This window comes from Ciconia boyciana, chromosome 1 (genome assembly GCF_034638445.1).
Source record: "Ciconia boyciana chromosome 1, ASM3463844v1, whole genome shotgun sequence".
NCBI lineage: Eukaryota > Metazoa > Chordata > Aves > Ciconiiformes > Ciconiidae > Ciconia > Ciconia boyciana.
The window spans coordinates 190,436,308-190,463,678 of NC_132934.1; the positions used below are offsets into that span (position 1 = coordinate 190,436,308).

The following is a 27,371-nucleotide window of genomic DNA, read 5'->3' on the forward strand; positions in this document are numbered from 1 at the left end:
GTTGGTGCTGGCAAGAGGTTTAAGACAAGACAGGACGTCCAAAAGCTCTTGGAATCAGAAATTGTTGCAGATGTTGAAAAGGAACTGTTCCTGATTTGACTAACATGTATCCTGTTGAGATGCCAAAGTCCGGGAACTAGCACGTAAAATGTTTTGCTGAGCACTTGTCAGGGATGATAAACTCTACTTAGTAACTTGTGGGAGAACTTGCAATGTATTTTTTTTTTTACCCCCCTGTGGCACTTTGTGCTACAAGGAGACGACTTGTTGAAGTTTGCCAGAGCTTGTATATCCCTTGCCTTAGGATGCTCTCCCCCAAGTACTTAGTGTCAGTTAAAGATTTAAAGCACTAGCATTTAGTATTGTTTTTCTGATTTGACCTGTCCTGGAACTGCTAGTTCATGTAGGTCAATGCATAAATTGGTGCAATTCCTGCAGTTGTATTAAGTTCATGTCTTAACTGCAAGGTGCCAGCTGCAAAAATGTGCTATGACATGGCTTGGACCATGACTTGTACGGACCCAGTTTCAGCAGCGTAATTAGTCATCAAAACAGAGCAGAACATTAGGTGCTTGAGCATTTAGAGCTGTGGTTTTTACTCACCTCTCTGTTTTAGAGATTATTTTTTATATAAAAGGTATAAAGCATGTTTCTTATCTTACAAGCTTTATTTGGAATAAGAAGAGCTACTTAATACACCTTCCGTTTGCCTTATGGTAGCCTCTTTTTCAACCAGTCGCTGAACAACGCTCTTGAGTTGCAGCAAGTTTCAGGATGGTGCATCTGCCTCCCACGTTAACCAGGTCTTGTTTTCCTTCTTGTCTTCACTGACCCCGTCTTAATTTCATTGGCATCTGCTTACACAGAGACTGGATCTCTCATCAGCATCTCTCGCATCTGTCAGGCTTGGTGACCTTCCCCTGCAGTCTCTCCAGTTCTGCAGCTGAACAATGCTCCTCGCTGAGAGGGGACTGCACAATGCCACCTCTGTGTGTGCCCTGTGGCCCCTGGAAGAAAAACAAATGCTGGTTATGGAGTATGTGCAGTACAGAGCCAGCATATATCTAAAAATGTACTGTTGCAGGAAACTTGTTGGTTTTTCTCCTAAAGCTAAAGATGGCTAGAGGAGGCAGTGATGCTACAGCATTAAATGGCTGCGATACCTTAAAATAAAGGAATTGCAACAGTTTTGAAGCTACCGGGCTAGTTCAGTAAGACTGGCCTTTCATTGAGGGTCACTTAGCGGACTGGAGCTCTCAAATAGCATGTGAAGTTGTAGCACAATAGAAATATGTCAGTAGCTTGTTTGACCTACCTTATAGGATTTTGATTATTGAGGCAGACTCTTTGGTTTTTTTCTTTCCCTTTCTCCAGCTGCACTGGTTCATGCATGGTATCTGCAGACAGTGATCTGTGGACAGGTTTCCCAGCAACATTTTTCAGCTATGTGATAATACATGCAAGAGAACTGCTCAAAAGTGGCACAAGTTTTGTAAAATGTTGTTTGTAACAGTCTTAAGAGAAGTCAGAATATACTTGGCGGCTCAGGGTACAAATGGGAAGGAGAAAATGGGAGGGCATAATGCAGGCATGCGCCGCTCCTGTGCTTGGGAGCTCTAAAAACTTTGTAAATGATGCGCAATGCCCTAAGGAGAGCAACTGGCTTTTGCACAAGTATCTTCTGTACATCACTATGTTCTGTGCCCTGTAACCTCTTGGACATTGGAAGGCCATTCACATAAAAGCACTGCAGAAGCCATGTTTAATTGCCTTGCCCATGGTGCTTCCGTCACGCACCTGTCAAATACAAGTGGTTTTATATAAAACTCTGCCAGTATCTGTGTGTATTTGCCTAGGGATTTGATGAGAATTGCAGTAGTCCCTAGTGTAGTCTGTTGCAAAGACAGGAGCAAGAAAAACCACAGCTGTTTCCCTTCTGCATATGGTGTGAAGGAGTGATGGATGCAGCCGTGGTGCCACAGGATGCGGCAGGCTGGGATGGGGCACTGTGGGAGGGGACGGGAGCGGCAGCTGTGGGGTGCTGATAGTAGCCACATGCAGTGGAACGCATCCTGTTCAGCAGAGCCTTGTCCTGCGTGGGTCGTTTTAGGAAAGAGAAAATAAAACTTCCATCTTTATATTTTTGTGAGGTGAAGTATGAAATGCAGTGAATGGGAAAACTATAAAACAAAAACATCCACACAGGCAAGGCAAGTACCCCAGCAAACAGGCTGGGTGAGTGGCTGGAGCAAGTCTGGAGAACAAAAAGGACAATTTTGTGAAAGGAGGAGCAGGAGAGGGCAAGTTTACCAGGCAGCCATCCAGGGAGGGAGCTTTACATAATCATGAAACCATATGCATCTCTCAGGGTTCTTCATATGTCACACTCTGCGTGCCTGATGGCTTGAAACTGCACATAAATAATGGTCAAAATGGATATTTGGCTATCAGAAAGCAGGTAATAAATTTTGCAAATTAGACCGTGCTGAAATTTTAGATAGACAAAATACAGCCTTCACCCTCATAAGAGGGAGAACAGTTGTGAAGGCTGGGTTAAAAAAAGTGGTGTTTTAATTTTTCTCTTAGTCAGGCTGCAGGAAATAGCGTTGTGTAACTAACCTTGGCCAGACTTTGAACATATGGGCTTTGCTTGTCATACCATGTGTATTCACCACTTAAATTAAGTTTTTCAGGGAACTCAAGGTTTTGAACACTGAATCGAAGGCAATGCCAAAGCACAGTTCTGGGTAGAAGAGCACTGCTGTTCTGCTGCCAAGTTTACCAAGAAGTTTGATCTAACGTTGTCTTTTATTCTCAAAATCCTGTACTGTTCCCTCTTACTGTGAGGTAAAAGATTGATGTTCTTAGCAGGTTTTTGAAATAATGGTAGTGATCGATCAGCCCCAGAAGGCAATGCTTTTGACCTTTACAAGTCTGTAATAGCAGTTTCCTTAGGAGTTGAGTCCCGCAGAGAGAAATCTGAGAAAAGGCTGTCCTAATGTGAATTGGCCTATTTTGCCACCAGGTTGAATTATCTGGATTAGAATTAGCTGGATTCAGGTGATAGAGCAAATACAGTGCCCTGTCTTGAAGGGATATGGAGAGAAGATCCTTGCCTGTGTTTAGAACAGGACAGATAATGAGATTTTGCACCTCCAGCAGCGAGTACAAATTTGGTAAATTTACCTTCGGCTTCGAATTCACTTATAATAGCAAATAAAGGCTTAATTGTATTCTTAAGCAGGTGGTGCATCTGCCTTGTGGAGTACTTTAGGGTCTTAAAGTAAACAGCTTTTTTTTTTTTTTTTAAGCTCTGGTAAGGTCTAATCATGAGTTGGTGCTAAAGCTTTTACTTTAGCTTAAAAGGTAATAAGGTATAGCGAAAACATAATTACATTTATGCAAGCTAATGCATGCTAGAGGATGGCAGATGAGAGAGGGTTTTGGTGTTGGTTCAGAGCAGTGGTAAACGTCCTTCTGGTACAATGGATTCGAGATTTAGATATATAGGTACCAACAGTCTCTGACTTCCACACTATTTAGCTTATCTGTGACTTGGAATAAAAAACATATAGGCAGTGACTGAAAGGGGACATCCAGTAGGTTTATTGTGGTGCAAGATAAGATGAAGCAGGAAAGCACTGAAAATTAGTCTGCTCTGATGCTTTCCTTCTTGTCGCTGTTTAGCCTTTCTGAAGCAGTACAGCAAAACTTATCTTACAGATGTCTCCTCTGATTTCGATGCTTCTCCAAGAACGTCTACACTGAGGTTTCTTTCCTTGCAGATGTCAGCTGACACTGCAAGGTCAAGTGTTGAACTCAATATTATGTAAGGTATTTGCCTATACACATTTTTCTAGGCCAGTTTATTACACAAAGATCCAGAAGGGATTGCCTTTTCATTTAATACAATTGCCCCTTATCTCAGAAAACCATGTAATGTAATCCCTTTTAAGAGACAGGTCCTCGTTAAGTATTTTGCCCCCTTTGTGTATGTTGGAAACTTTAGGAATCTGTGTTGTCAAACTGGAAATGACAGCTTACATTTTATTTGTAACTAGTTTGCACTCATTTTGCTTATGTGCTGAATTATCCTTACTTTACATATTTTCTTTTTGGTCGTTAGTGTTATTAAGCTGCATCTTCTCATTCCCCTACTCTGTCCCTGTTTTCCCATTTGATCCAGGGAAATTCTGTCCCCCTTCTCAGCTCTGTGTTTTGCTAGAGCAAACGTGGGCTATGGAGTCATCCAATGAGTGGTTCAGATTGACATTGTGAAGGCCTCATGTTTTGCAGCACCATGTGCATGGGATAGAATGAAAGTAGAATTTCTGAGGAGGTGCTTTCTTCTTTGATGGTAAGGACATAGCCTGTGGTCCAGCCTAGCTTCTATTGCATGCAGGGTTGACTAAAGACAGCTGCAGTATTCTGTTGGCAGGGGACATCCTCTACACGATGTCTTGGCTGGACTTACAGATCATGCCTTTGCTTCACTGGCCATTTCAGCAGCTCTGCCAGCAATAAGCTGTTGTCAAAGGCTTATTGCACTTCTGCAATTACTGGAAGTTCAGTAGGAAAGGTCATGCCTGTGCTGTTCTCCAGTGTCAGGCATACAGCCCTTGCACCTGCTCGTGTCCTGTTGGTCCCGTTGCTTCAAACTCCTGTGGCACAGGAGTCCTTGGTCAGGCAGCAGCCTCGGCGTAGCCTGCTTTCTGCCAGCCAGGAGCTCAAGGGGAAGTGGAAGGGCCTTTGCTGACGAGCCCTGCATTTGGCTTCTAGAGATGAATGATCTCTATACTTTTAATATGCCATGGTAACGGTTTACTTTATCACTATCTGCTTCTGCCTGTGGTAAAAACTAGAGATCGAAGTAGGGCAGTGCGGTAGTACTAACATGGGGAAGAGAGGACTAAAGCTGGTGCAACATCAATTGTGCTGAGGGAGGAGGGTGAGAAGATAATTTATCTGTCAAGTCAAAATCAACGCCTTTGGCTTTATTGTACCCTAGGCCTGGACTGAAGTTGTTTAATGACTGGAATTAAGAAGTTGATGCTTTTTGCTGCAGTGAAATGATGCATTTTATTCTGTTCCACTGACCCCTATCTTATGTCCCATTCAGTCAGAATAACTAGAGTTAAGCTCCAAAAGTGCGTGTCGGGTCTACCAGAGCCTTGTCTGGGCCAGTCTGTGTGCTGCCTTAGTGGCTGAGGCTTTTAGCACTGTTTGACGAGAGAAAGCCTGTCTGATACTACCTCATGATTTCTAGGCCGTGTTGCATCTGAAACCAGGAGTAAGAGGAGTTTTTGAGACTACATTAGCTGCAGCTGGCGGCTAAGAGTGGACATATGCTGGATTTCTTCAGGCAGGAGAAAGCAGGGGAAGGAGTTAGCTTAAGCATGTCAACTCCAATGGGTGGTAGACCACTGTGCTTGGCATAGTGTGTTACATAGCAGGGATTGGTTACACAATATATAGGCACTAATACATTTCCGAAGAAGAGTGCACTCTCTTCCCTTCAGGAAATGAATCAGACTTCATAAACAAATCTCTTCTCGCTGACTTCTGCAACTGCCAGTAAATGAGTGGGAATAGATGAATCCATCATCATGCTTTCAAAATATCAGCTAGTAAATGATCCTGCCGGACTTCAGCAGGGACATCAATTCAGTCTTGTACAAACACTTACTGAGCCTTCAGGTTCACACTCTGATTCCTGTTGTTGTTAGGTTTATTTGTAGCCAAAAAGCAAAAGCACATACAATTTTGGAGAGCTTGCTGTGGTGCTTGAAGTCCTGCAGCAGCCTGAGCTGCAATGCACCGGCAGATGAGGAAGCCTGCTGGGTGTGATGGGCTGTAGCAGGGACTTGCTGCCAGCCCTGCTGCAGGCAGGATTTCTGCAGGCTGCACAGCTGTGGACGTTGCTCTGGGGGACATTTGGGACCTCTGTTGTTTGGCATCTCATCTTCCCCTTTGTACGCTCTTTATGGTTGCTTGTATGGTGGGGGAGCACGTGACCAGTGGGAAGGTAGGAAATCCCACAGTAGCTTGTACCACTAATTCAGTTGCAAAGTGTTGGGTTTGGAGTGGAAGATTAAAAGCAAAGGTAGGATTTTTTTTGTTAAACAAGAAACTCTAGAAATGCTGGTGGTCATGGTCCTTAGGTTTCCAGTGGTTAACTTTTCCTCAAATACTGTGACTAAGCCATATTAGATACCAGAGAAAGCAGTAGGGAAAGGGAGTTATGAATGTACTGATTGTTTAAAAACAATTTGCATGCTGTAGTGCCTGAAAGTGCATGAACTTTATCTGAATTCTGAAAGCTCCTCTGTGATTTAGGATGCTTTTACTCCTCCTTTCCCTCCTCCCCAGTAGGTTCTTTGGCAGATAAGAGGTAAGTTTGGTGAGGATTGTGATGATTTCCTTAATAAGTTTTCATTAACAGGAAACCAAGCCAAGAAGTCTCCATCCCAGAGTAGTTTCATCCACAGCATCCTTTTGGTCACAGCTTATATTCATCCTTCTAAAAACCTGATTACTTAAAAGCTCCTTTTTGAGGAATCCAGAATGAACATCGTTGTCTGCTTTTTATGAGGTGTGAACACATCTGAATGAATGGCCCAAGGACTGCAAATGTTGAGGTCACCAGCAGGAAGCTTGGATAAATTTAACAAATGGCTTGGTCTGCCTTGGTCAGTGTCTCCAATGGTCTTTGACTTGTTCTGAACCTGAGCTTGTGTTCATGTGCAGTTTTTGACATGAACAGACATTTTTACATGTTTAAAGAGGCAAGTTTTTTTTAGAAACAAGTGTAATTGTTATTCAGCTCTTAATCACAAAATGAGGACTATTAACTATGTAGGAAAGTGTTTTGTATACAAAGTGATGTGGGAGAAGTAGATAAATAACCATTTTGACAAAAATTCTGGATGTGGGAAAAGCAAATGACATGGGTAATTGTTTAGTGGTCTGTGTTCCAGTGTTTTGCATGTGGATTAAAAAGTGCAAACGGTGTTTTCAAAAAGCAGTGTGTGTGCATGTATTGACACCTCAGACTCAATGGCATTCTTCCAGAAATAAATGATACTGCCTGTGTTTGCAGGCAGGCTCCTAATTTGCAAGGCAGCCCTTGTGTTTCTCTGAAACATTATCCTGGCAATGGTTTTCTTTTTCTTTTTAGTTTGATTTCCCTTTATGGCTGTGAGTGATGACTCTGTTTAAGCCAGAAATTGCTGTTTATTCAGTTGCTGGCCAATGCCTTTACACTGACCTCAGGCTAATAAAAATGAAAGAGGGAAAGCGAGGAAAATATGGACCCCCTTGAGATATTCTTGTGGTGTACAAGGTAACAAGAAAGAAGGGCCCTTGTGAGCAGAGACAGCAAACCCCTTCTTATTCCAACTTACCAATTCTTCTAAACAAGCCCAATATTGCACAGGGTAGTGTATGCAGGGCAGACTTCAGTGGGATGAACATTGTTTCCTCTTTTCAATGACTGCATGAACCAGCTGGGAGAAACGGGCAGCTGAACCCAGGGCCAGTGGCTATAATGACTGTATTTCTAATAAATTAAATAGTGCCAAGGTATGTTTTCAGGCACAGGGATCTGGCTGGCTGTATTGTATGGTTGTTGGTACTAGGCACTGTTCTTGCCATGAGCCAATTTGCACAGTGTCAAACAATCCCCAGACAGGGTCTGGGAGTCAGCTTGGACCAGGGACTGTTCCCACTACGCAGCTTGGATGCAGCTGCTGGTTTCTATGCCAGGTGGCCTCACTGCCAGAGACTGGTCCCAGGCCTGTGTCATTTATTAATCTAGGTGTGTTTCGCATCTCTAGGGCACTGAGATCATGTGGTTGTCCCTGCTGGTGGGGAGTCAGATTGCCTATGGGAAATTGGTTCTGTGATTTTTACAACAAAATAAAACCAAAGCAAGCCACTGGTTTAAACAAGACACATCCCTTAAAACTGGTCTGCCTGTAAACATTTCTGCTGGTTTGAGATCTGTAACAATGACTTTAAAAAGCCTGAATTTGAGACCAAAAATAGTTTGAGATTCTTAAGACTAACTTCGACCAGATGTCTGGGGGAGGGCAGGTCTCCCAGGGCCACAACGCTGAGCAGAAGTGCACGCACTGCCAAATTCCTGTGTGCGACATCGGCCAGTGACCCGTGGGGCCGCAGCCAGGGCTGGAACCCAGCTGGAGCACTGAGGGTGACACTCACGGCCTCTGTGGCCAAGTCCTCCGTTCAGACCCCTGTGTTTGCTTGCTGCACCACTGGAGGCCCGAGCACTGGACCTGTAACCTGTGTGAGTACATCTCCTCCCATTCCTCAGCAGCCATCAAGATAATTTGTCTCCATGAGCCTTTGCTTCTGACACCCAGGGAAGTATCTTTGTCTGGTTTGAGCAGAGCATTGCTTCATCATGTCCTGTAGGTCTGGGAGATGGGACATGAATGCTTCTTTACACGCCAGCTCATTCCCAGCTTACAGCATCCTATGGTGGCATCCTTCCAGTGGGCTTGGTGTCATTGCAGCTGCACTGGAGCTGCTCCATGTGCTGCCAGTAGAAGAGCCCAGGCTTCACTTCTGATAAGTGTGACGGTCCCTCCACTGTTTCAGGCCAAGTGAAAACTTTGGTCCTGTATTTTTGAAGTCTTAGAACAGTGCTAAACTGTAGTAATGCCCAGTTTTGAAATACAAGCCCCTAATCGTCTATCCCTTTGAAACATACATACAGTTGGGTGTTACGTGCTGAAGAGAGAATTCATCAGGGTGATCCAAATGCAGAGCAAAACTTGGAGAAGATCAAGGAAGTCCAGCAACCCTCTGCAGGGAGGCTTTACCTAAGCTTTTCATCTTTGAAAAGACCTTCAGTCATAAAAATGACATTTCTGCTCCTTTCAATCCCTAAAATACTTGAAATAAGCTGGGCATACAGTCGACACAGATGTTACTCCAAGCATTGTTTTCCACCCATACATCTTTTCATGTAACCAAGGCTTCAATAAGATCTTTGGTGTTTCTGCCAAATGACTATAGAAAACTCTAACAGGATACGTAGGTTGTATTAAAACTTCAAGGTAGACAGAAGATAAGAAACTTTTTCATTTCCTAGTAAAAGTGGTGATGCTACAAAGGAACCAAGAAGAGGAAGCGTGCTACTTCAATAGCTTGTGAGCTTCTCTACCTGAGAAAAGCATAGGAAACTTCAGGTACAATAATTAAGTTAAATCTTCAAAGCATGTTTGCAATAGAAAGCACTGTACAGCTAGAGATGCTTCTTCTGTAACTATTGTGTATGTCTTTCTGCCTCATCCAGTTTACCTGCCACTGATAATGTAACAGAAGTTACATACGGGGCAAAGGCTTGTGGAGAGAAAGTATCTCTTTCATAGTCTTACATAGCTTATTTTTGTATAAGCTGTTTCCATTTGGGTATCTGGTTGAGGATTCACATGATATTTATTTCAGTCTTTTTTTTTTTTTTTCCTTTTCTTTACCCACTGATGTGGGGACACTGATGTGTCTCCTGTTAGGAAGAAGAAGTAATTTGCTTTTGCTTCAATATATAAACAAACAATAAAATTATCACGGTTGGTTTCATCCTGCTCCAGTGTCATTTGAGAGTTTTGCTGCTGACCTCATTGTGAGCAGGATCAGACGAGTGCTTCAGAAATGCAGCTGATATTTCCATTACTGGAGAAGTGCAACTACCGCTGCAGCAGTAGGCAGAAGGATGATAGGTGTCCCTTAGCTGTCGCTGCCACAGTAACTGGGATGGGGCAGTGGTGGAGTCAGAAAATACGTGTTGCATGTAGCATTGTTGTTCTGGCACTCTTTGGCACGGCGATGCCCTGTGGCAGTTGTGTTCTCCTGCTCCTGAGCTTGGCCCAAGTTGCTAAACTGGGTTTTGTGTCTTGGAGCCGGGCTTTCCCGTGGCAAGGACTGTTGGGCTTTCTTCCCCTTTCACGGTATGTTATTGTTCCCTCCTGGATTGTGAGGGAACTTATATATTATGGTTTGGGTTTCTTGCATGGAGTGTCTTGTTGTAGGAGCCTTTTGTGTTTACTCCTTTTCTACGAAAAGTTTCTTGTTTAGTTTTTAATATCACTTTAACTGTTCTCAGGATGGTTGGTCTGAAATTATCCTCTGCTTTGGGTCCTCTGATACTAAGGAAATTGTGTCGGATTATTTTAGCCCAGCCCTAAGTCATTACAAGATTATGATTGCCTTTTTAAGGTCCAAGATCAGAGGATCAAGAAAGCAACAAGATTTCCTTAGAATCATGTGTACCTTGAATACCCAGGACATAAAGGTTTTACAACAGCCTTTATAGTATTTTTCTATAAAATTTGCTGCTTTTGCTATACCACAAGATTGCACTTTCTCACTCTGGACCCAAATAGAAATTCTACTCGGCCTCCATTGCATCAAATCTTATGGAGACAACAATTTTAACCACGTACTAAGAGAGAGAGGAGCAGATTTCGAGTCAAATACACTTAAATTATGAATAGCTATCAATTATGCAGAAGTAACATGAAAATAAACAGAACAAGATGTCTAACTTGGCTCCCCTTCCTCCTATGCAACTAAATTGAAATTGTTTCCTGAAATCACAGATCAGAGTGACACCAGTGTTGCCATTTGGCAATGTATTATGTTTATGTATTATCTGAAAAAAATTAGGCAATTGTGGGGAAAAAAAGTAAATTGCTGACGCTGAAAGTAGAAATTGAAAGTTTCTTTGTAGAGGGAGGAAATGTCTTGCAGAGAAGTTTAATTCTTGTTCAGTTGGTGTGTATCCAGTCTCAATGTTATGTTTTTAACCGCTGTTGGAGCTAACTGCTGCATCTTTGATAAGTTTGTATAGTGGTTAGTTGCTGTTGTAACAACTTAGCAGGTACAGGTGACTTCTGAGTCTCCTGGGGAGAAAATGGCCAGGCTAATGTCCATCCCACCAGGTGACCTAGCGTCAACTGTTAATTTAATTACCCAACCCCCGCCCCGACTCATATTTGCAATTTGATTCTGGGGAGGGTGGTGTCAATCTCTGCACGCTCAGGAGATCTTATAGCCTGCCTTGTCCTCCTAGTTGAGTGCTCTTAAAGCTAAGCTGTTATGGAGTAAAACTGGGTATCATGAGGTGAGCGTTTGGGATCCAGGTGCTTAGGCAGTCCAAATTAGGATTGCAGGAGTTTGTCTGGGTCTGGGGAGGATGTGAGATTTCGCACATCTTTTTGGCTTTTTGCGTTGGTTGGCTTGAACTGCTGTGTTTAATGAGAGTCCCATTTTTGAGTACCTACCTCTTTAGTGGGAGCAATGCTCCCAGACCCGGGCACCTACCTTAGACCTGCTAGTGCTTGGTATCCCTGTCCTTAAGTTCTCTTGTGGAGCTGGGTCATGGCGCTGCTTTCTCTACATGTCCAGGATTGATTTGGAAGCATCTCAAACATCTGGTTTTTAGTTTTGACTAATATTAATACTTTGTAAATATTCTGTGAGCAGGACCGAGTTTGATTCCGTGGTGTGTGTTTACTTATTCAAAAGCTAAGCTTCTTTGAACAAAAAAAAATGTTCTATTCTTGAGACTCAGTAGTAACCTGACTGAAGTTGGGGAGGGAACAAGAGGAGGAACTTGCGAAGGGCCAGTGCGGAGACTTGAAATTTTCCATGAGCACTGCAGAGGAAGCCAATTGATGTGAAGCTTTTTCTCTCCCTGAAAAAATGTACAGTGAAAACGTTTTATTTCAAATACAAATTTTGCAGTATGCAGTTGGGAAAAGATCACTTGAAATTGAATTCAGATACTCTGCGTTGGTCATTACTTCCTTTTTCAAACTATTGTTTATTTTCCCCTATGCTTATTTCGCAGTGATAGATCATGAACCTTTGTTTGCCTTAAATGCCAAAAAACCACCCTGTTAACAGGAAACTGATACAGCCGAATGGATTTAGTGTCCCAAGTAGCAGAGCAAGAACATCCTATCTGTGAGGTATCAAGGTAAGTGCAAGTGCACTATCTGGAGAAGCCTTAATGTAGGAAATACTTTCCACGTTAGATATTTGGAGGTTATATGCAGAGAAATACTCAGTTGTCGAGTGCAGCTGGAAGGGTTTTCATTACCACATCTGTCACCACCTCAGTGCTTCATAAATGCAAAGTGTGAAGCTGGACTTCTCCCTTCCTTCTGGGGTTGGGCTGACCTCATGCACAGACTTCTTGATACCCCAGTAACTGGGATGCGGGGAGAGTCTTGGGGTTTGAAGGGTTTGTCTTTAGCCTGTTGCCTCAATTTGGATAGATTATTACCAAAATACTGTGCTTTTTCAGTTTTCTTGTCTAGGGGTTACTGAATCAGTGGCTCGCTTCTGTCCTTACTGCAGGCTTTGCATCATTCGTACTCTATAACCTGTTCCCTACTGCTTATTCTTCCCATTCGTGTTTTATCTCTAACACAACTCCTCTCAACTCACTCTCTCCTTTCCTCACCTTCCTGTTTATTCATTCTTTTGGTGCTCCCATCTTATCAGTTTGAAATTCAAAAAAGGACAGCTGCCTCCTTCCTGCATGAACTCTTGGAGCAGCCGCACATCCTTGCTAATGCTGACTGATGTTAAATGCCAATATCCAGCAGTCATCTGATAGGAAGGTCAAATGGGGCAGCTTGGATCGGGAAAAACACTGGCACCAAAAATTTGATAAAAAACACCTTGTGCGTTGGTGATGTGAAAGGTGTTTGGTGTATTTAGCAGTTTTTATCTGCCAGATGTTGTGTTCTGAAAACCTGAAGTACCCACTGTATTCTTCTGTGTTCCAGCAGCTCCTTTCCCACCAGCAGCCCATAGTAATTCCCAGTTTATTAATGGATTTTTTTAACCTGTTTAAATATTAATAAAATGCATTCAATTGTTTCAAGAAACTGAGAGACAGTGAATGTGTGATGCCTCTCAGGTAACGGGGAGTGGGCTGGGATGCTGCAAGCAGTAGAGAAATGGAAATCAAATGGGAAGAGATTCTTTCCTTTGCAGTGAGGTGGAAGGAGTGGCAATATTTGCCTTTGCCTCATTGCTTCAAAGCCACGTTTGACTTGGTGAGGAAGGGGACAACAGCTGCTTGAGCAGGTATGTGTGCTACCTCTGCAGTTTCTTGAGGGTGCACAAATGCTGAAGACTTGTTACTGCCAAGGAGAGGTGACCTTGGTAGTCTGGTACCTGCTGGTTAGTGGGTGTTTCTGAAAACAGGAGGACTGGGATGCGGATGCACCTTTCCCACACACACATACACATCTGAAGCTTATGTTCTTGCCAATAGCATGAGTATTTTTAAAAGGCTAAGTCTAGCAGGTCTTGTAAATCACTGTCAGCCCTTGCTGAACCAGAGTGCTGGAGCCAAAACTCTGGGGAGAGAAATAGCGTGGTTGAAACGTGCATAAAAATGAAGGGTGCCAGAGGAGCAGATAGTGTGGGATGACTGGGAGAACTGATGGGAGTACAGAAGAATGTCTCTAAGCTTTTAAGTGCATGATTTGGAAGTAGACTACTGGACTGTCTTCTTTGGTTTCAATGTCTTAAGTAGGGGTTACTGGTTGACCACTGGGAAAGCTAGGATGTAGATCCCCAGTGTTCAGTGGCATCTAATTAGCATGTAGCTGCCATACCATGAGCTTTTTTTTTCCTTTTACAGAACTATTTTCCTTTCGAAAATTTGATCAAACAAAACTATTAAATGCTCTGGCAAAAAAAAAAAAAAAAGTCAGTGGGAAAAGCAAAGACTTATGTGAATGAAGCAAGTATTTTAAAAGTGCAGTGCCAGGGGGGAAAAGATGCATTTGTTAAATGATCTGGTCATTGGCATTTCTAAGAGCCTTTGTTAGCTTGCATTTATTTATACTGTGCAGCACAGATGATGAAATTTTGTGTGTATTTCCAAAACAGCCCATTTGCTCACTGCAGTGTTCAAGGTCATAACTGTTCTGGGTCTTTCCTCTAAACTTGCTATTCCTGTTTATTGGCATTATTTAGAGCAAGAGGTCCAGCTGATCTCTTTTAGGGGCCAGATCCTGTCCGCAGGACAGCTCTGTCTAATCTCTTCTCCCTCCTTCCCTCCAACTGGAATAAAAATTGATTATAAAAATTGTTACCTGCCACTGGCCTCTGAGTAAATTAATAAAATACTGACCTCCACGTGTGCTGCCTCCCTCTGGATGCTCAGTAGTTGGGACATTTCTGAATTAAGTAAACTGCTTAATCTGCCGCGGATTGTTATGATTTACGTTTCTTGATAACTGCTCACAAATTGCGTATATCCCTCCAAAGCTCACTGTGTGTGTTTGATAAGAAGGCACAATTCACTTGTATTAGACACGACATGTGGAAGAGACTTACTGGACTGTCAGGTCATTCCACCTGGATGTTTTCAGCGTGTCTCAGATACCAGAACAGGAGAGTGGGAGGAGGAACTGCATGACACAGCAGAACACATATAGATTTTGAAACCAAAAGAGTGGCTTTTAGTTTGTGGGAAGCATATCTCATGGCTTGAGGTAACTGGACATATGGTCCCAGCCTTTTTGCATAGTAGCTTAACTGTCTGCAAGGAAAGCTGTTCCTCTCCTCCCTGCCCTCCATGTGAGAAGCAATCCTGTCTGACCTGTGAATAGCTGAGCCAGAATTACAAACCTGATCTAATTTTTCAGGCGGTGCTGAGCCTGCAAGGCAGTGGCATCATAAAGGACCCTTCCCTTATTTACTGCCTTTACCCCCTCTCAGCTCATCTTTTTCCCTGGCAGATGCTGTGAGCTGATTTTATGCTTTAGCTAATAACACAAGGATTTACTTGCCCAATGGATGGTCTCTAGCTGTCTCCCACTTTGTATTACCATTTAAAATCTGGTGTCCTCTGCCAAGGTCAGTGATAGATCTAGTCTGCTTCAGTCTGCTGCCATCCTCTGCTTTCAGTGGCCCTCAAATAGCCTGAAGTCATTACTTCAGACACCTTCTTCACACTGTCCATGCCTATGCTAACTAATAGTCTTCTGCTGGAAGGCAACATCTCTGAATGAAGTGGTGTGGAACAAGCTGTGTTCATGTGGATGCAACCCCTCTGCACCTAACTCAGGCCACTGTGAAAATATTACTTAACTCAAAGATCGGTGACGTGTAGTTGTCTTGGTTAACACCAAGTTATCCTTTCCTAAAAAGAAACCATACAAATCATCCTCTTGTTGCTAGTAGAATAGCTTAGTCTCTCTAGATCTTTACTCTCCAATTCTTTACTTTACTTTAACAAGGATTTCCTGATTTGCTAATAGTAGTAACAGGCATGGCACCATCCTGACCATGATAGGGATGGGTGGTACAGCGCTTACACGCAGCATACGCTGTCTCTGGTGATGTAGCACAGTGGATGATGTGCTCTTCATACCTGCATATGCACCGTGCTGCTGTTGTAGGCCAGCTCTGTGGTACGTGTTATAAAATGGTTTGAATCTGTTGTAATCTTCATATCTATCAGTGTTCTTTTATGTCAGTTCAAGAATCCTTACCTGTCTGAATTTGGGCAGGCTGGTGCAGGAACTTACTGAAAGGAAGGTCTCTGGTAAGTAACCCTGTCTTTATTCAGGATGGGGAAAGCTGATCAGCTTTTTCCAGTGAACGTGTACAATTGCTCAGTAATTAAAGCGACAATGACGTGTAGTCCTTGCTTTGGAAGTACTCTGCCTCAAATCCCTGATTTCTGTGAATATATAAATATTAACACCTTTATTGTGATCACCATGCCTAATAGCATGACCTAGTAAGAACTTACTACTTTTGAACTTTGGGATGTTGCTTTTTGTATGAGCTTGGAATAAGAATGTGAGGGGTTGCAAAACAAAGAGGCAGATCAGCTTTAGAGATGATTTTTTTTCTCAAGACCTCAAATCTATTTCTTCCAAGATAAGACTGATACTTCCCCTATGAATGGCAGCAATAAAGATCTGGAGAATGCAAGCTGAGACAGCATCTGGACAGGAATTGCAGAGGACTCTTCTTGTAACCCTCCAGAGAAAAATAAGCCCATGAAATAAGCTAGTAACAAGGTGCCAACAGAGGGTTTCTAATAATGTTTGATGCTTTTGCCATGAACTGGAAGCTGTCCCTTATTGCAAAGCAGAAGTTACCTATAACACAATGACTAGATAAATGAACAGGAGCTGCTACAGGCTTTACTGGTTTGGTGGATGGGTAGTAGTCACCTAAGCAGTGGCCTCCTGTCATACACAATTCCACTAGACATCTTTACAAAGCTGCACTGTAATATATTGCACCATTTCACATATTCAAATAATGTATTTCTCCATACCTGAGGAAGGAGTTGGTCTTGTGTCCTCCCTATGCTTATATAGTAGACATGGCTTTCCTGTCCCATCTTCACAAGGAGAAAGTGTGACGTATACCATCAAGATTTGCCCTGGCCTGTGAGTGCCTCTGCCTGTTGCTCTCCTTTATCATTTTCTTTCCACCTCTCTGCCAGGAACACGTGGTTCTGGGATTGCCCCTAGGAGCTGTAGCTGGCAAATCCTCTGTTCCCTCCCCTACCAGTGCAGTCTGGGCCAGTTGTCTGCCCCAAATTAGCAGATAAGCTGATTGGGTCTGGAAAGATGTGAAGAACTGCAGGAGAACATAGTAAGTGGATAGCAGCGTATCGCGGAGAGAATCTAATATTAATAAATATACATTTTTCTCTCATCCGTATTTTGTAAGTTTCTAAATCATGCCAGTGTGAATAAAACACATGCACAGCTGCTGCCAAATAAGCAAACACTGCTAGGCTACGTACGGGGAGAAGATAGATAAAGAAAAGAATGATAATACTCTTTTAATTCAGCAGGTTTGTCTGTGTCTGGATTGCTGCGTTTAGTACAGAAAATGCCAGTTCAGACAGGATATTGCCTCATTAGAGGGACTGGAAGACAGGTAAGGAGAACAGGACACAAGAACAGCTTTCCCAAGAGATTGGAAAGATTGATTACCTTAAAGAGGAAGCATGTAAGAAATGATAGGAGTATACACAGCAACTAACCAGTGGAGAAAGTAGAGGCAACAGAAACTTCTAATCTTGTAACACAAGAGCAAGAGGATGTTAATTGAAATTAGCAGTTAACTACCTTAAAGATGATAGAATAAAATTAGCACAGTATGAAGTTGAATGCTGAAGAATGGGAAAGCTGTAATGAGGCTATATGAAAGAAGTATCTGGATGTGAAGAGGGACTGCGTGTTTGAGACGGATTTTTTTAATAATAAAACCTAAAGTTTAGGATGTGATGTTCAGTCTTGTGATACAGGTTTGAAGACAGTTTCTATTCCCTTGTGTTGATTTCCATCTCCCCACGCAACCCCCACAGGAATGCAGAGGTGACAAACTGTGACTGTCTTGTAAGCCCTTGAAATGCCAGATCACCTCTAAATTACAGAATCAGAGGTTTGGGCTTTGCTGGCACCTCATAAGGCACTCGTCAGTATGTGTGATAAGAAGAAATCTGAGAACCCCTGGCAAGGCACTTCAGGGCTGAAGTTCCTTTGCAGCTGAAGAACAAACCTTTCAGGACGGGGTTGGGTTTGCATTGCTTTGCCCTGCTTTCTCCATCCCTTTTTGCTGGCACTAAAGCTGATGGGCTTGCTTCTTTCCTTCCCAGAGAGTACTGTGACTCTCCAGCCAAAGTTGTCCTGCTGGGTCAGAGCAACAGAGTGGCTTCTTGCCTCCTCTAGCAGAGCAAAGCAGGTAGGAGTTGGGTTTGTGCGAGGACAGTGAAAATATCTCTGAGTCAGGCTGCCCTGAGAGGAAAATAGCAATAAGCAGAAAAGCTGAGGGAAAATTTTATCACCCGTGAATCATTGTTCAAGTTCAATGGTAAACTAGAGAAACTGGAAATGGGACTCTGCTGCAGAAAGTCCTTGATGCCCCAAGGGAACCATTTCCAGAGGCATCTTGGAGTGGCGCAGAGCACGCAAATACATTCCAAGTAGATGCATTTTGCTGTCTCTGGAAAAACAGTGCCATAATTGTTCACAAATATTTGAAAAACAAAAACCTATCTGTTCTTAGAGAGGGTGTTTCAATAAGCCTTCAGCATCTACAGCTGCATGTGACCAGCTGATTGTCCTATTTGTTGGCTAAGGAACTTACCTATACCCTACAGGTATGAGGGTTGGGTTGGGTTTGGTTTTGGTTTTTTTGGTGGTGGTGGTGGTTTTGTTTTTTGGGTTTTTTTGCACAAAGAACAAAACCAGAGAAACAATTAATTAAAGTGAAAGTTCATATAGCGACAGAAATAAATGTGTAAATTGAGAGGTAATGACTTCATGGGAACTGTGTGGATGTTAGGACTTAACAGCTGCTTGCTTGGAAAGGGGTTCATTTGCATCGGGATATGATCAATGTCCTTCTCAAAATCCAAGAAGCACAGGTTTTGCCCTACAACTTTGTGTTGCATGAATTAAATGTTAGGTGCTTTCTGACTGAGTGTGATAAGTATACTGTCAGTGGAAAATAACACTTTTACAGGTTGCGCATGCTCTTATCTTTTTGCGGCTAGAACCCTATTTTCCTTACACTAGGATTCTCAAATATCTGCAATGAATGTTTATACTCTGTTTAATACATCAAATATCCCCCAAGAAGCAGTGAAGTAGTTAATGATTTAATTTAGTCTTTTGCAATGGATGATGCAGATGACTGACTTACATCCAGAAATTAAAACGCTGAGAGAGAGCATCATCCTATGGATGTGGAAATGTGTGTTCCTTCCCCCACAGTAAAGGCATAATTTACTAGATGCTGCACTGTATAGTTAACCAAGGAAAACATTTATATGAAAAAGAAATTGAGGCCTAAGGGTATGACTGTTTGAGCTTCTCGTCTTCCTCCATATCCCTTTATTACTTGCAAACTTTTTTCTTCTGCCTTCATCTCTCCTCCCAGGTCCTGTGCTGTTTTCTTACTGGTGCCGTGGTATCATTTCAGAGCAGAATGGGAAAGAAGAGTAAAACTGAGGAAATTCTTTCTGCTCCAGCATACTAGCATATGCTTGTTGTAAATTCCAGCTAGGGACTTAGTTTAGTGCTTGGGATCTACTATCAATCTTTTCCTGAAAATTAACCTGTATATGAATATAATTTCTTAGAAACATCGTGCTGGTATATCGAAAATGGGTATGTCCAGCTTTGACTTCATAGATTCAAAAGCATAAGCTTACTTTTTAATCTGTTGAGTAATGAATTCATTTTTATGCAGAGTGAAGCATGCACAACTTAAAAAATGATCCCTAACTTAGTTGATAGCCCATGGCAGCTTTGGAAAAAAAAAAGAAAAGTGTTGTGTTCTTCTGGACAGATATTCCCACCACGCAGCTGGAAGTGGGCTGGTGACCTGGTAGATTCTTGTTCTTCTCCTTTGCTACATGGACAATTTAGAGGGGAGCTGGAGGGTTGCTTTCTTGCAAATCGTGGATCCACTCGGTATTTTTAGCATGGTTCCACTGAGTCACTTATTGCATAGCAGGCCTGTGTTTTAATCTAATGAGGATCTTTCTAATAACTTCCATTACTGAAACATTTGAATGTGGGAAGGAGGTGAAAGTAATTGGATTGCAATAATTAGATCATCCAATGCGATTACCTTGAAAAGGTTGTGTGTTTATGCTTCCTGAATGCAAACGGGAATTGATCAGTACAAGAAGCACCGAAGCTGCATCTGTTCTGGAAGGAAATAATTTGGTGGGGTGTGGGTGGGGGGAGTCTGTGGGTGAGAGGGAGGGATGATCATTTTGTTACCCCAAAGCTCTGTAAGGAAGACTGATGCATAGGTCTTAATGCAAGAGTTAATTTTGAAACTTTGCTTGAAAAATATCCTAGTGTGGTATAATTAAACTTGTGGTTTAATAAAACATTTTTATTAAACTTGGTTTAAATTTTGTTGTTTTAATTTTATTTTTAATATTTTAACAATTTAACTTTTAATGTTTTGTTGTTGTTTTAATTATGATGTTGTTTATAATTAAACTTGTTGTTTAATAATTCCCAAAGCTGTAGGTTGATGCTCACTGAGAACTCCAGCCCTGCATTTACCTGCATTTGCAGATAAAATTAGCTTCCCTACAGCATTTATGCTGGAATGTGGTGTAGTCACTGCACTGCTCATATGATACATGATGAGCAGTGCTTTTGTGGAGCTGCTGAAAACCTGAGGCAGCTCGGCTTTCTGAACCTTGTGCTAGTAACCTCAAGGTAACACAATATTTTTCTATGGTTGTGACTTCTGGTTCATTTTTTTGGTCTCTCTTTACTTGCCCGAAGTTTCTGCAGTGGAGACTGGTCAGAATCTGATTTTGGTCCAGTGCCTGAACAGCAGAGCATGCACTGCTTCCAGGCATATGTGCTCGGGTAACTGGAAAAATCACTGAACTGCATTGCTCATTGTCCAGAAGATTGAAAAATGGGTGGAAACTGTTTCACAGCTGAGTAGTAAAACTGTCATGTTGCTGTCATTTTTTTTGAGTCATAAAAATCCATTTCTCCTGAGATTGTCTCCTATGAATCTTTGTTTTCTAGTCACTTCCCACAAAATACCCAAAAAGCCCTCCATGTAAACCAAAACTGTGTTAAATAAAGTGGTGTCTCTTTCTCCCAGGTCTAAGTACCACTCATGGTTATAACAGTTTTTCCCTGACAAACCCATGCAATTCTATAGCTGCATATAACCTACCAAAACTTTGACATTTTCCCTATTATGCAATATTCATTTGCATTTAGTTTATGGCAGCATGAATTAAATGGGGAAATATCTTATAAAGTGTGGTTTGAGTTAGGATGTTGTGTAAGTTTGTGTGGAAAAAATTCCTGCCTTTCAGTCCCTCTGCCCGCTTGCTTGGTGTACTGTTTCGTGCAACGTTTTTTGCTGAAGATAGGTGGTAAATGTATAGTACTTCAAATTTTGCAGTTTCTTCCCTAGTGTACCTTTGCACTGAGCTTCATTCCAAGATTTTTCCACCATGTTCCTCCTAAGCACAAAGGAACTAGTAAAGCGCTCTGTGAGATCATTAACCTCTGAGCTTAGTTTGCACAGCACTTTAGTAGCGCTGTCTTCTCTGAAGATGTTGGCTCAAAATGAGATTATTCATGATCAAAAGTTTTATATAACATATATACTTTAATTTTGTAGGATCCAGGGTCTTGCTGGGGTGCATGGCAAGAAACTATACTAGTGACTCTGAGAACGGATGAGGCAAGAGACATTCACAGGGGAGGATTGTGAAGGAGAGCAAATAAGACTATTTAGATTTAATAAGGAGAATCATTAAAAGTAGCAAAAATCAGATTCATTGCCACCAGCTGATGGTCAAAAAAGTCCATGAGTGAACCCCCTTGTGCATTTCTCCCCTACCTGACTCTTTGCACCAGACTCCAGAGTTGTTCCTGAGGACCCTGTTCAGCATCAGGTGGGTGCCTGCATTGTAAATTCTGCATCTGGCATCGTTGTGTGGCAGAAGGAGAAATAAGAAGTCTGGACTTTTATCGACCCACATCTGAAAAGTGCTGCGTAGATCATTATCATGGAGATTGCTGTAGTGATGAACCTCACCTAAAACGTTCTCTGCTAGCCTGGGCATGTATAAAATCAAAGCAGTGGCGGTTTATATCACTGGGTGGGATTGACAGTGCACTTGAATGTTCAAGGACTCATCAAACTTCTTCCCCCCACACAGTTAGTGCCTGAGCTACTGCTGCCAGACCCAGCTGCCTCCACGTGGTTTTCAGTGCACTCCCTGTGCTGTTCACGTCTAGGACTATATGCAGCTGTTACTTGGTTCATCTCCCTTGCAGTGCTCATGTTTCTCTGGTGCTTCTGAGCTTCGTGCATGAGGGTTGCTGGACTGGCGGCAATGGCAGCGGTGTTTCGGATACAACAGTAGGATGTCAAAGATGTTGGCTGTTGGGAGCTAGCCCAGCTTCCTCTTGAATCCAGGCCTTACTGCTCTTAGGCTTTGTTGCAGGGCTTGAGGCATACAGGGTAAAGAGTGCAATTATTGCTCAAAAGGCTTTTATTTTATAGGAAGCCCGATGCTTGAGTTACAGACCGAGGTTACAATGAAGACATTGAATCTTCTAGAAATGCCCTTATGTAATTGCTGCTAAAAGAGAACCTCTCTAGAACAGCCCTGAAATAAAGCCCATTCTTCAAAACTCTTTAATCTTTTTCCCATGCGTTGTCCCCTTTTCCTGAACTAGTAGCTCTTGCTCTTCATTTTAGGAACTGAACCTGACCTTTTGTAGTACAAAAGAACCTAGAACAGATCTACAGTGATGTATAGCTGTACACCGTCTCATAGTCTTAGAGTCCAGTGATTAAACCCTTGATTAGTTAGATTTAAATTACACATTTGTTCATCAAAACCAGTGAAAACAAGATAGAACCTGGAATGTGCCCCAAAATCATAGGGTTTATGCAGAACCCTCTGTCAGAGTTGTGTGATGGGCTTTGTGGGGACTAGCATGGGTGAGCCTGAGAGACACAGTCATGCACTTCCCTGGGTCTTTGGGGTTGGGTTTGGGGGGGGTGGTGGTGGTGGTGGTGTGGCAGTGTTGGGGTTTTGGCTTGGTTTGGTTTTGTTTTAGTTTTTTTTCAGGAGGACATAGGATGAGGACCTGTTAGATAAAGTCCTCTTGGTGCCTGAGGTTTTGGCACTCTGCTATTAAATTTCTTTCTGTTTTCTCTGAAACACAGGCTGGCTCAGAAATCAGTTCTGGTTTTGACTTTTACTTTCATATATTTTCTTTCAAAATTTATCAGAGAAACGAAACTCCTCGTCACTGGTTCCAGTACACTGGCAGTGGTTCATGAGCTGCCACTGAACGTGAAAGGTCTTCTATTCTTTCAGAAAATCCCAGTAGCTGCTCATGTCATTAATTGATGGGAGCCAGAATCTCTTCAGATCTCTTGCCCACAAAGGTGCCTGGAGAAGTTGGGGGGTTTATAGTATTGTAGTATCTTTAATGCAGTTGTTAAATATTTTTCCTTATCCCACTTCTAATGACAATGTCTTTCTGTTAAAGGCAGTAAAACTGTCAGTGCTGTACTTGGACTTCAAATACTGCTATTGTCATGTTTATTTAATGACAGCAGATAAAGCTTTTGCTGTTTCCAATGCAGATATTTAGTTTCCAGAGAGAGGTGGCTTTTGAATATTTTTGAATTGTCTATTATTGGATATTTAGGAATAGGTGGAGTTTTTAAATGTTTTTGTTTCAACACTAAAGAAGACTTCAATATATTGATGGTGAGAATATGTTCTAATACCCCATTAGGTATGCCTGAAACCTCACAGACTGCACTAACCCTGGATATAGTATTATCCTAATCTCTTCTCCTTTTTTCTGTCAATTAAATAGCTAGATGAGCATTTTAAAGAATCTTCCAGAATAGTTTAGTGTCTTCCTTTTCCTATTTGGAAACTGTTCTGTGACTGTGTTAAATCAGCTCTGTGGTTAGGACAGCTGACAGAAGGGGATGTCTTTATTTTTAACCATGTAATGTCATTTGTACTGATGACCTACCTCCCTTTCCCAAGAAGCAGTAATGTGCACGGGGCAGGCGTTGATCTCTGGATGAGTCTGATATGACTTTAGAAAGTGACAGATTAAAATTTCTGTACCAGGCGCTCACTACAAATAGGAATAAAAGTAATTTCACATCTTGTACTGGGTTTGATGCTTACCCCTCTTGGTCCCTCAGTAAGACAGATCAAAAAACCCCGCAATATATGGTCCAAGGTATAAACAATAATGACAAGTATCTTAAAATGCCATTTAAAACTCATTTCACACCTTGTACTGGGTTTGATGCTTACCCTCTTGGTCCCTCAGCAAGACAGGAGATAAAAAAAAATCCACAATATGTGGTCCAAGGTATAAACAACAATAAGGAGTATCTTAAAATGCCATTTAAAACAATTTCCTGAAGCCCAAGAATACCTACAAAATATTGTAGTAAATTGTACGTGTTGAGGGTTACCTCTGCTCTGTTATACAGCTGGCATATGCCTGGGGCATGAAGGCAATAGTGCGTTACACAAGTGCATCTCGGCAAAGAGAAATGTTTAAAAAGGCAGGAGTGAGGAAGGAAAACATTCACAAACAGGAGAGGAGGGATCTGTTATGGGTAACTGATATATCGGATTTCTTTACTCACACTGTACAACTAGAACTGGTGGGTTTATGGATATTCTGGAGAAATGGAGTGGAATAGGGATAAATTGTTTCTTGAGGTAATGGTGGTGTTGGATCTCCCTACAACAGAGTTCACAGTATAGCAACATGCAAACATCTTGGGACAGTGCTTAGACATGTCTAATATGTCTGTACTGTATGCAACACCAGTATTTGTCTTGTCCCTTAATTTTACACAAGGCACCACGGAGAAAAGACAAGAGCCCTGCCTTTGAGTCAGTCCCAGAGACTCAGCTTTACAGCTCCAAGAGACACCCAGTTTTCCAGCAGTGAGATGACAAGAAGCTCAGGCCAGAGTAGGGACCGAGCAGAGAATCTTGCATCCTTCCCGGCAGCATTCTGCAAGCTTTCATGGGGCACACTGCAACCTAAATGCACAAACTAGGATTTGTATGAGCAAAATGCCTTTATCAGAGAGAAGATACCATGGCACATACCACTGATTGAATAATTTTCGGTAGATGGTGAAGCGCGGAGCTGCCACGCTGAGGTGGATGTGCTGCTGTTGACATAGGCACCTGCATGAGTAGTAGGTGCTCAGATTAAGCCTACCTCCTGCACATGTGCACAGCCTGGCCGTGCGTTTGAGAGCTGCCGGTACAACCACAGCCACCTGGACTTGAGACACATGCTCTTGAGCATAACAGAGAGAAGCAATTTTTCTTTTAAAATACACATTTTTCACATCCCCTTAATATATGAAGATGTAGCCTGTGTTTTGCATGGCAGAATTATTTCTGTATAGCCTGTCTCATTTAAAAATAAATCATCTCTGTTATGAAAAGACTAGAAGAATATCCATTGATTTGACAGGTTCTAAAAATCTTTCCAAGCCAATTCACTGGCAACAAAACGAAGGGACAGCTCATTTCCATGGTGATGCCGACTGAATCACTCTAGAGCAGTTGAAGAATGGATCCCGACCTGGGTGGGTGCTGAGTTTAAGTCCATTAACCATGCAACCAGCAAGTACTCTTCATGCTATATATCCATAAAAAAGCTTCTTTTCATTCATGCTTGGTTTTTTTCTTTGCATTCTTTAGAAGCTTCAAAAGCTCTGGGTTTCACGTCTAGTGGGTAGTATTGTGTTAAGAAGTATACAAAAATGTGCAGAACTGCAGCTGAAAAAGACACTCTCTTCCAAGAGCATTTGGCTTCTCCCAAGTTCAGTTGTTGGTGCAGTTTGTTCTTTAGCCTGAATCTACTTTGAAAAAAAGTTACCCAGAAAGGTTTAATGAACTGAGGTCAGTTTTTCTTCTTTCAATAAAATGCGTTATCTAATCCAGTGATTTTAAGAGAAGAAAATCATGAGCCATCATTTTCTGACATAAGGAAGAATTTATACACTTTTACATCAGCTTATACATAGATATTGGAATTCCATTATAATGCTTAACATAACTTTTAAATGCTTGTTTTAAAGAGACGCTTAGTAATTGTCCTTAATTTTAAAATAATTTGTTTATAAGATCTTTTGTTTTCCTTTATTTAAAATAATTTACTGGGGAGATAAGTATTCTGTAATGAGTTACATGAACTGACTTGCTGGTTATGTTCCCTTTCACACACCTTACAGTTAGATAACATCCTTTCATACTCTTTTTATTCTTAGAGTGCTTTGTTTCTCATTTTGCATGAATTAGTCATTGAATGGAAATATATTTGACTACATAATTAAATGAGCACAGTATGTGCCTATAGAAGAAGCCTACACTAGTAAAAGCAGTTTCACTCTTAACTAGGAACCTCCACCAGTTTGTTTTTTGGGTTTTTTGATTATTTTTTTTTTTAAACTTAAGCAGAAAGTATTTCTGTTTCAATATCATTCAGCTAACAGTCTTAACATTGACATAATTGTCAAATTAATTAGTAAGTCTGTAGTGGGTACAGTTTAAAAAACAACAACAAAAACAACCCAAAGCATCCAAATTATTGGCATTTTCGCAAATAAAATTGATTTTTATTTCCTCTAGCTTTTTAAAAATCTTCTCTTGTGCATAATCCTTTTCTTAACAAGCTAAATAATCTGTACTATGTTGTACTGGATTTATTATTTGCCAGAACCTTAAAGTGGAGAGGAGAGGCGAAGCAGCCTTGTTAAAGCCTGGGAGTTTTGAAACCAGTGGCACTGAATATATGGATTGAGATGGTCAAGAAAGACAAGTCTCTCACAGGATGTTGGTGCACCTCCTCAGGGCTGTTCCATATTGAGTTATTTCAGCTCCCTGTGACTCATCCCATTATTTTTTTGTGCACACTCGTTCATTCCCACGATAACTTCACTTGTCGAGGATAAACACATTAGTAAGAGTTTGCCTGTTTGGGAAACAAAGCAGCTGATCTGCTTCCAGAATTACAGTGATCACCTTCTTAGCAAAGGTGGACCCCTTTGGGTGGACCCAAAGGTTTTGGATGCTGTCCCAAATCTGGTGTACAGCCCCATGGCTGTGGGCATCTTCCCAGACCTGTGTGCTGATGTCTGGATGCAGAGTGCCACTCTGACAACAGCTATGGTTAGCTACAGCAAGAAATGACAGAAGGATTTGGCCCTATCGCTATTGACAATACGATACCATTGTTACCAGCAGATGAATTGTCCCTGAAAAAGTATTGGTGGTTTTGCTTCAGGTCTGCTGAAGAGCTGCTGCTGTGTTCATTGCAAAAAGGCTGTTAGGCTTAGGAGGTAATTATACTGAATTTTTTATGTTTTGAGTAATTTGTGAGAGCTTTCTAACCATGGGACTTGCTGACCCAGTGAAATACTAGTTTTTAGAGCCACATGCTGTGTCAAAGTGTATGCCTGAGACATTTCTAAAATGATGCAGCTTGTGTAGTGCCCAGATACGCAGGTCTCTGAAGTATTTGCTGAAAAATGAGTTTGGATGAAGGGCAGGATGAGCAGAAACCTGATTTTGGATATATGCAATCCAGGAACACATACTGGTGCAGCCCTTAGCTTGAAGTTTGCAGGACAGATAACTAGTTCTTGAATTGCTTTATTATATAATAAATGCATGGCATTTCTGTTCAGACTCGATTTGTGTATGTAATGTCTTAGATCAATTTATGTTATGTTATATTAATGTATTGCTCTAA

General features: G+C 41.8%; 1 protein-coding gene across 2 annotated transcripts in view; it reads left to right on the forward strand.

Moving 5' to 3' along the window:
• Positions 1 to 27,371, forward strand: part of WDFY2 (WD repeat and FYVE domain containing 2) — a 68,098-nt gene that overhangs the window by 5,537 nt on the left and 35,190 nt on the right. The window contains exon 2 of one of the 2 annotated variants that reach the window (XM_072850272.1): positions 11,879 to 12,007. The exons of the other annotated variant lie outside the window; for it this stretch is intronic. Within the exon in view, the coding sequence (XP_072706373.1) occupies positions 11,952 to 12,007 (56 nt within the window). The 5' untranslated portion in view covers positions 11,879 to 11,951. The remainder of the gene's footprint in view (positions 1 to 11,878; positions 12,008 to 27,371) is intronic. 2 annotated transcript variants of the gene reach the window in all.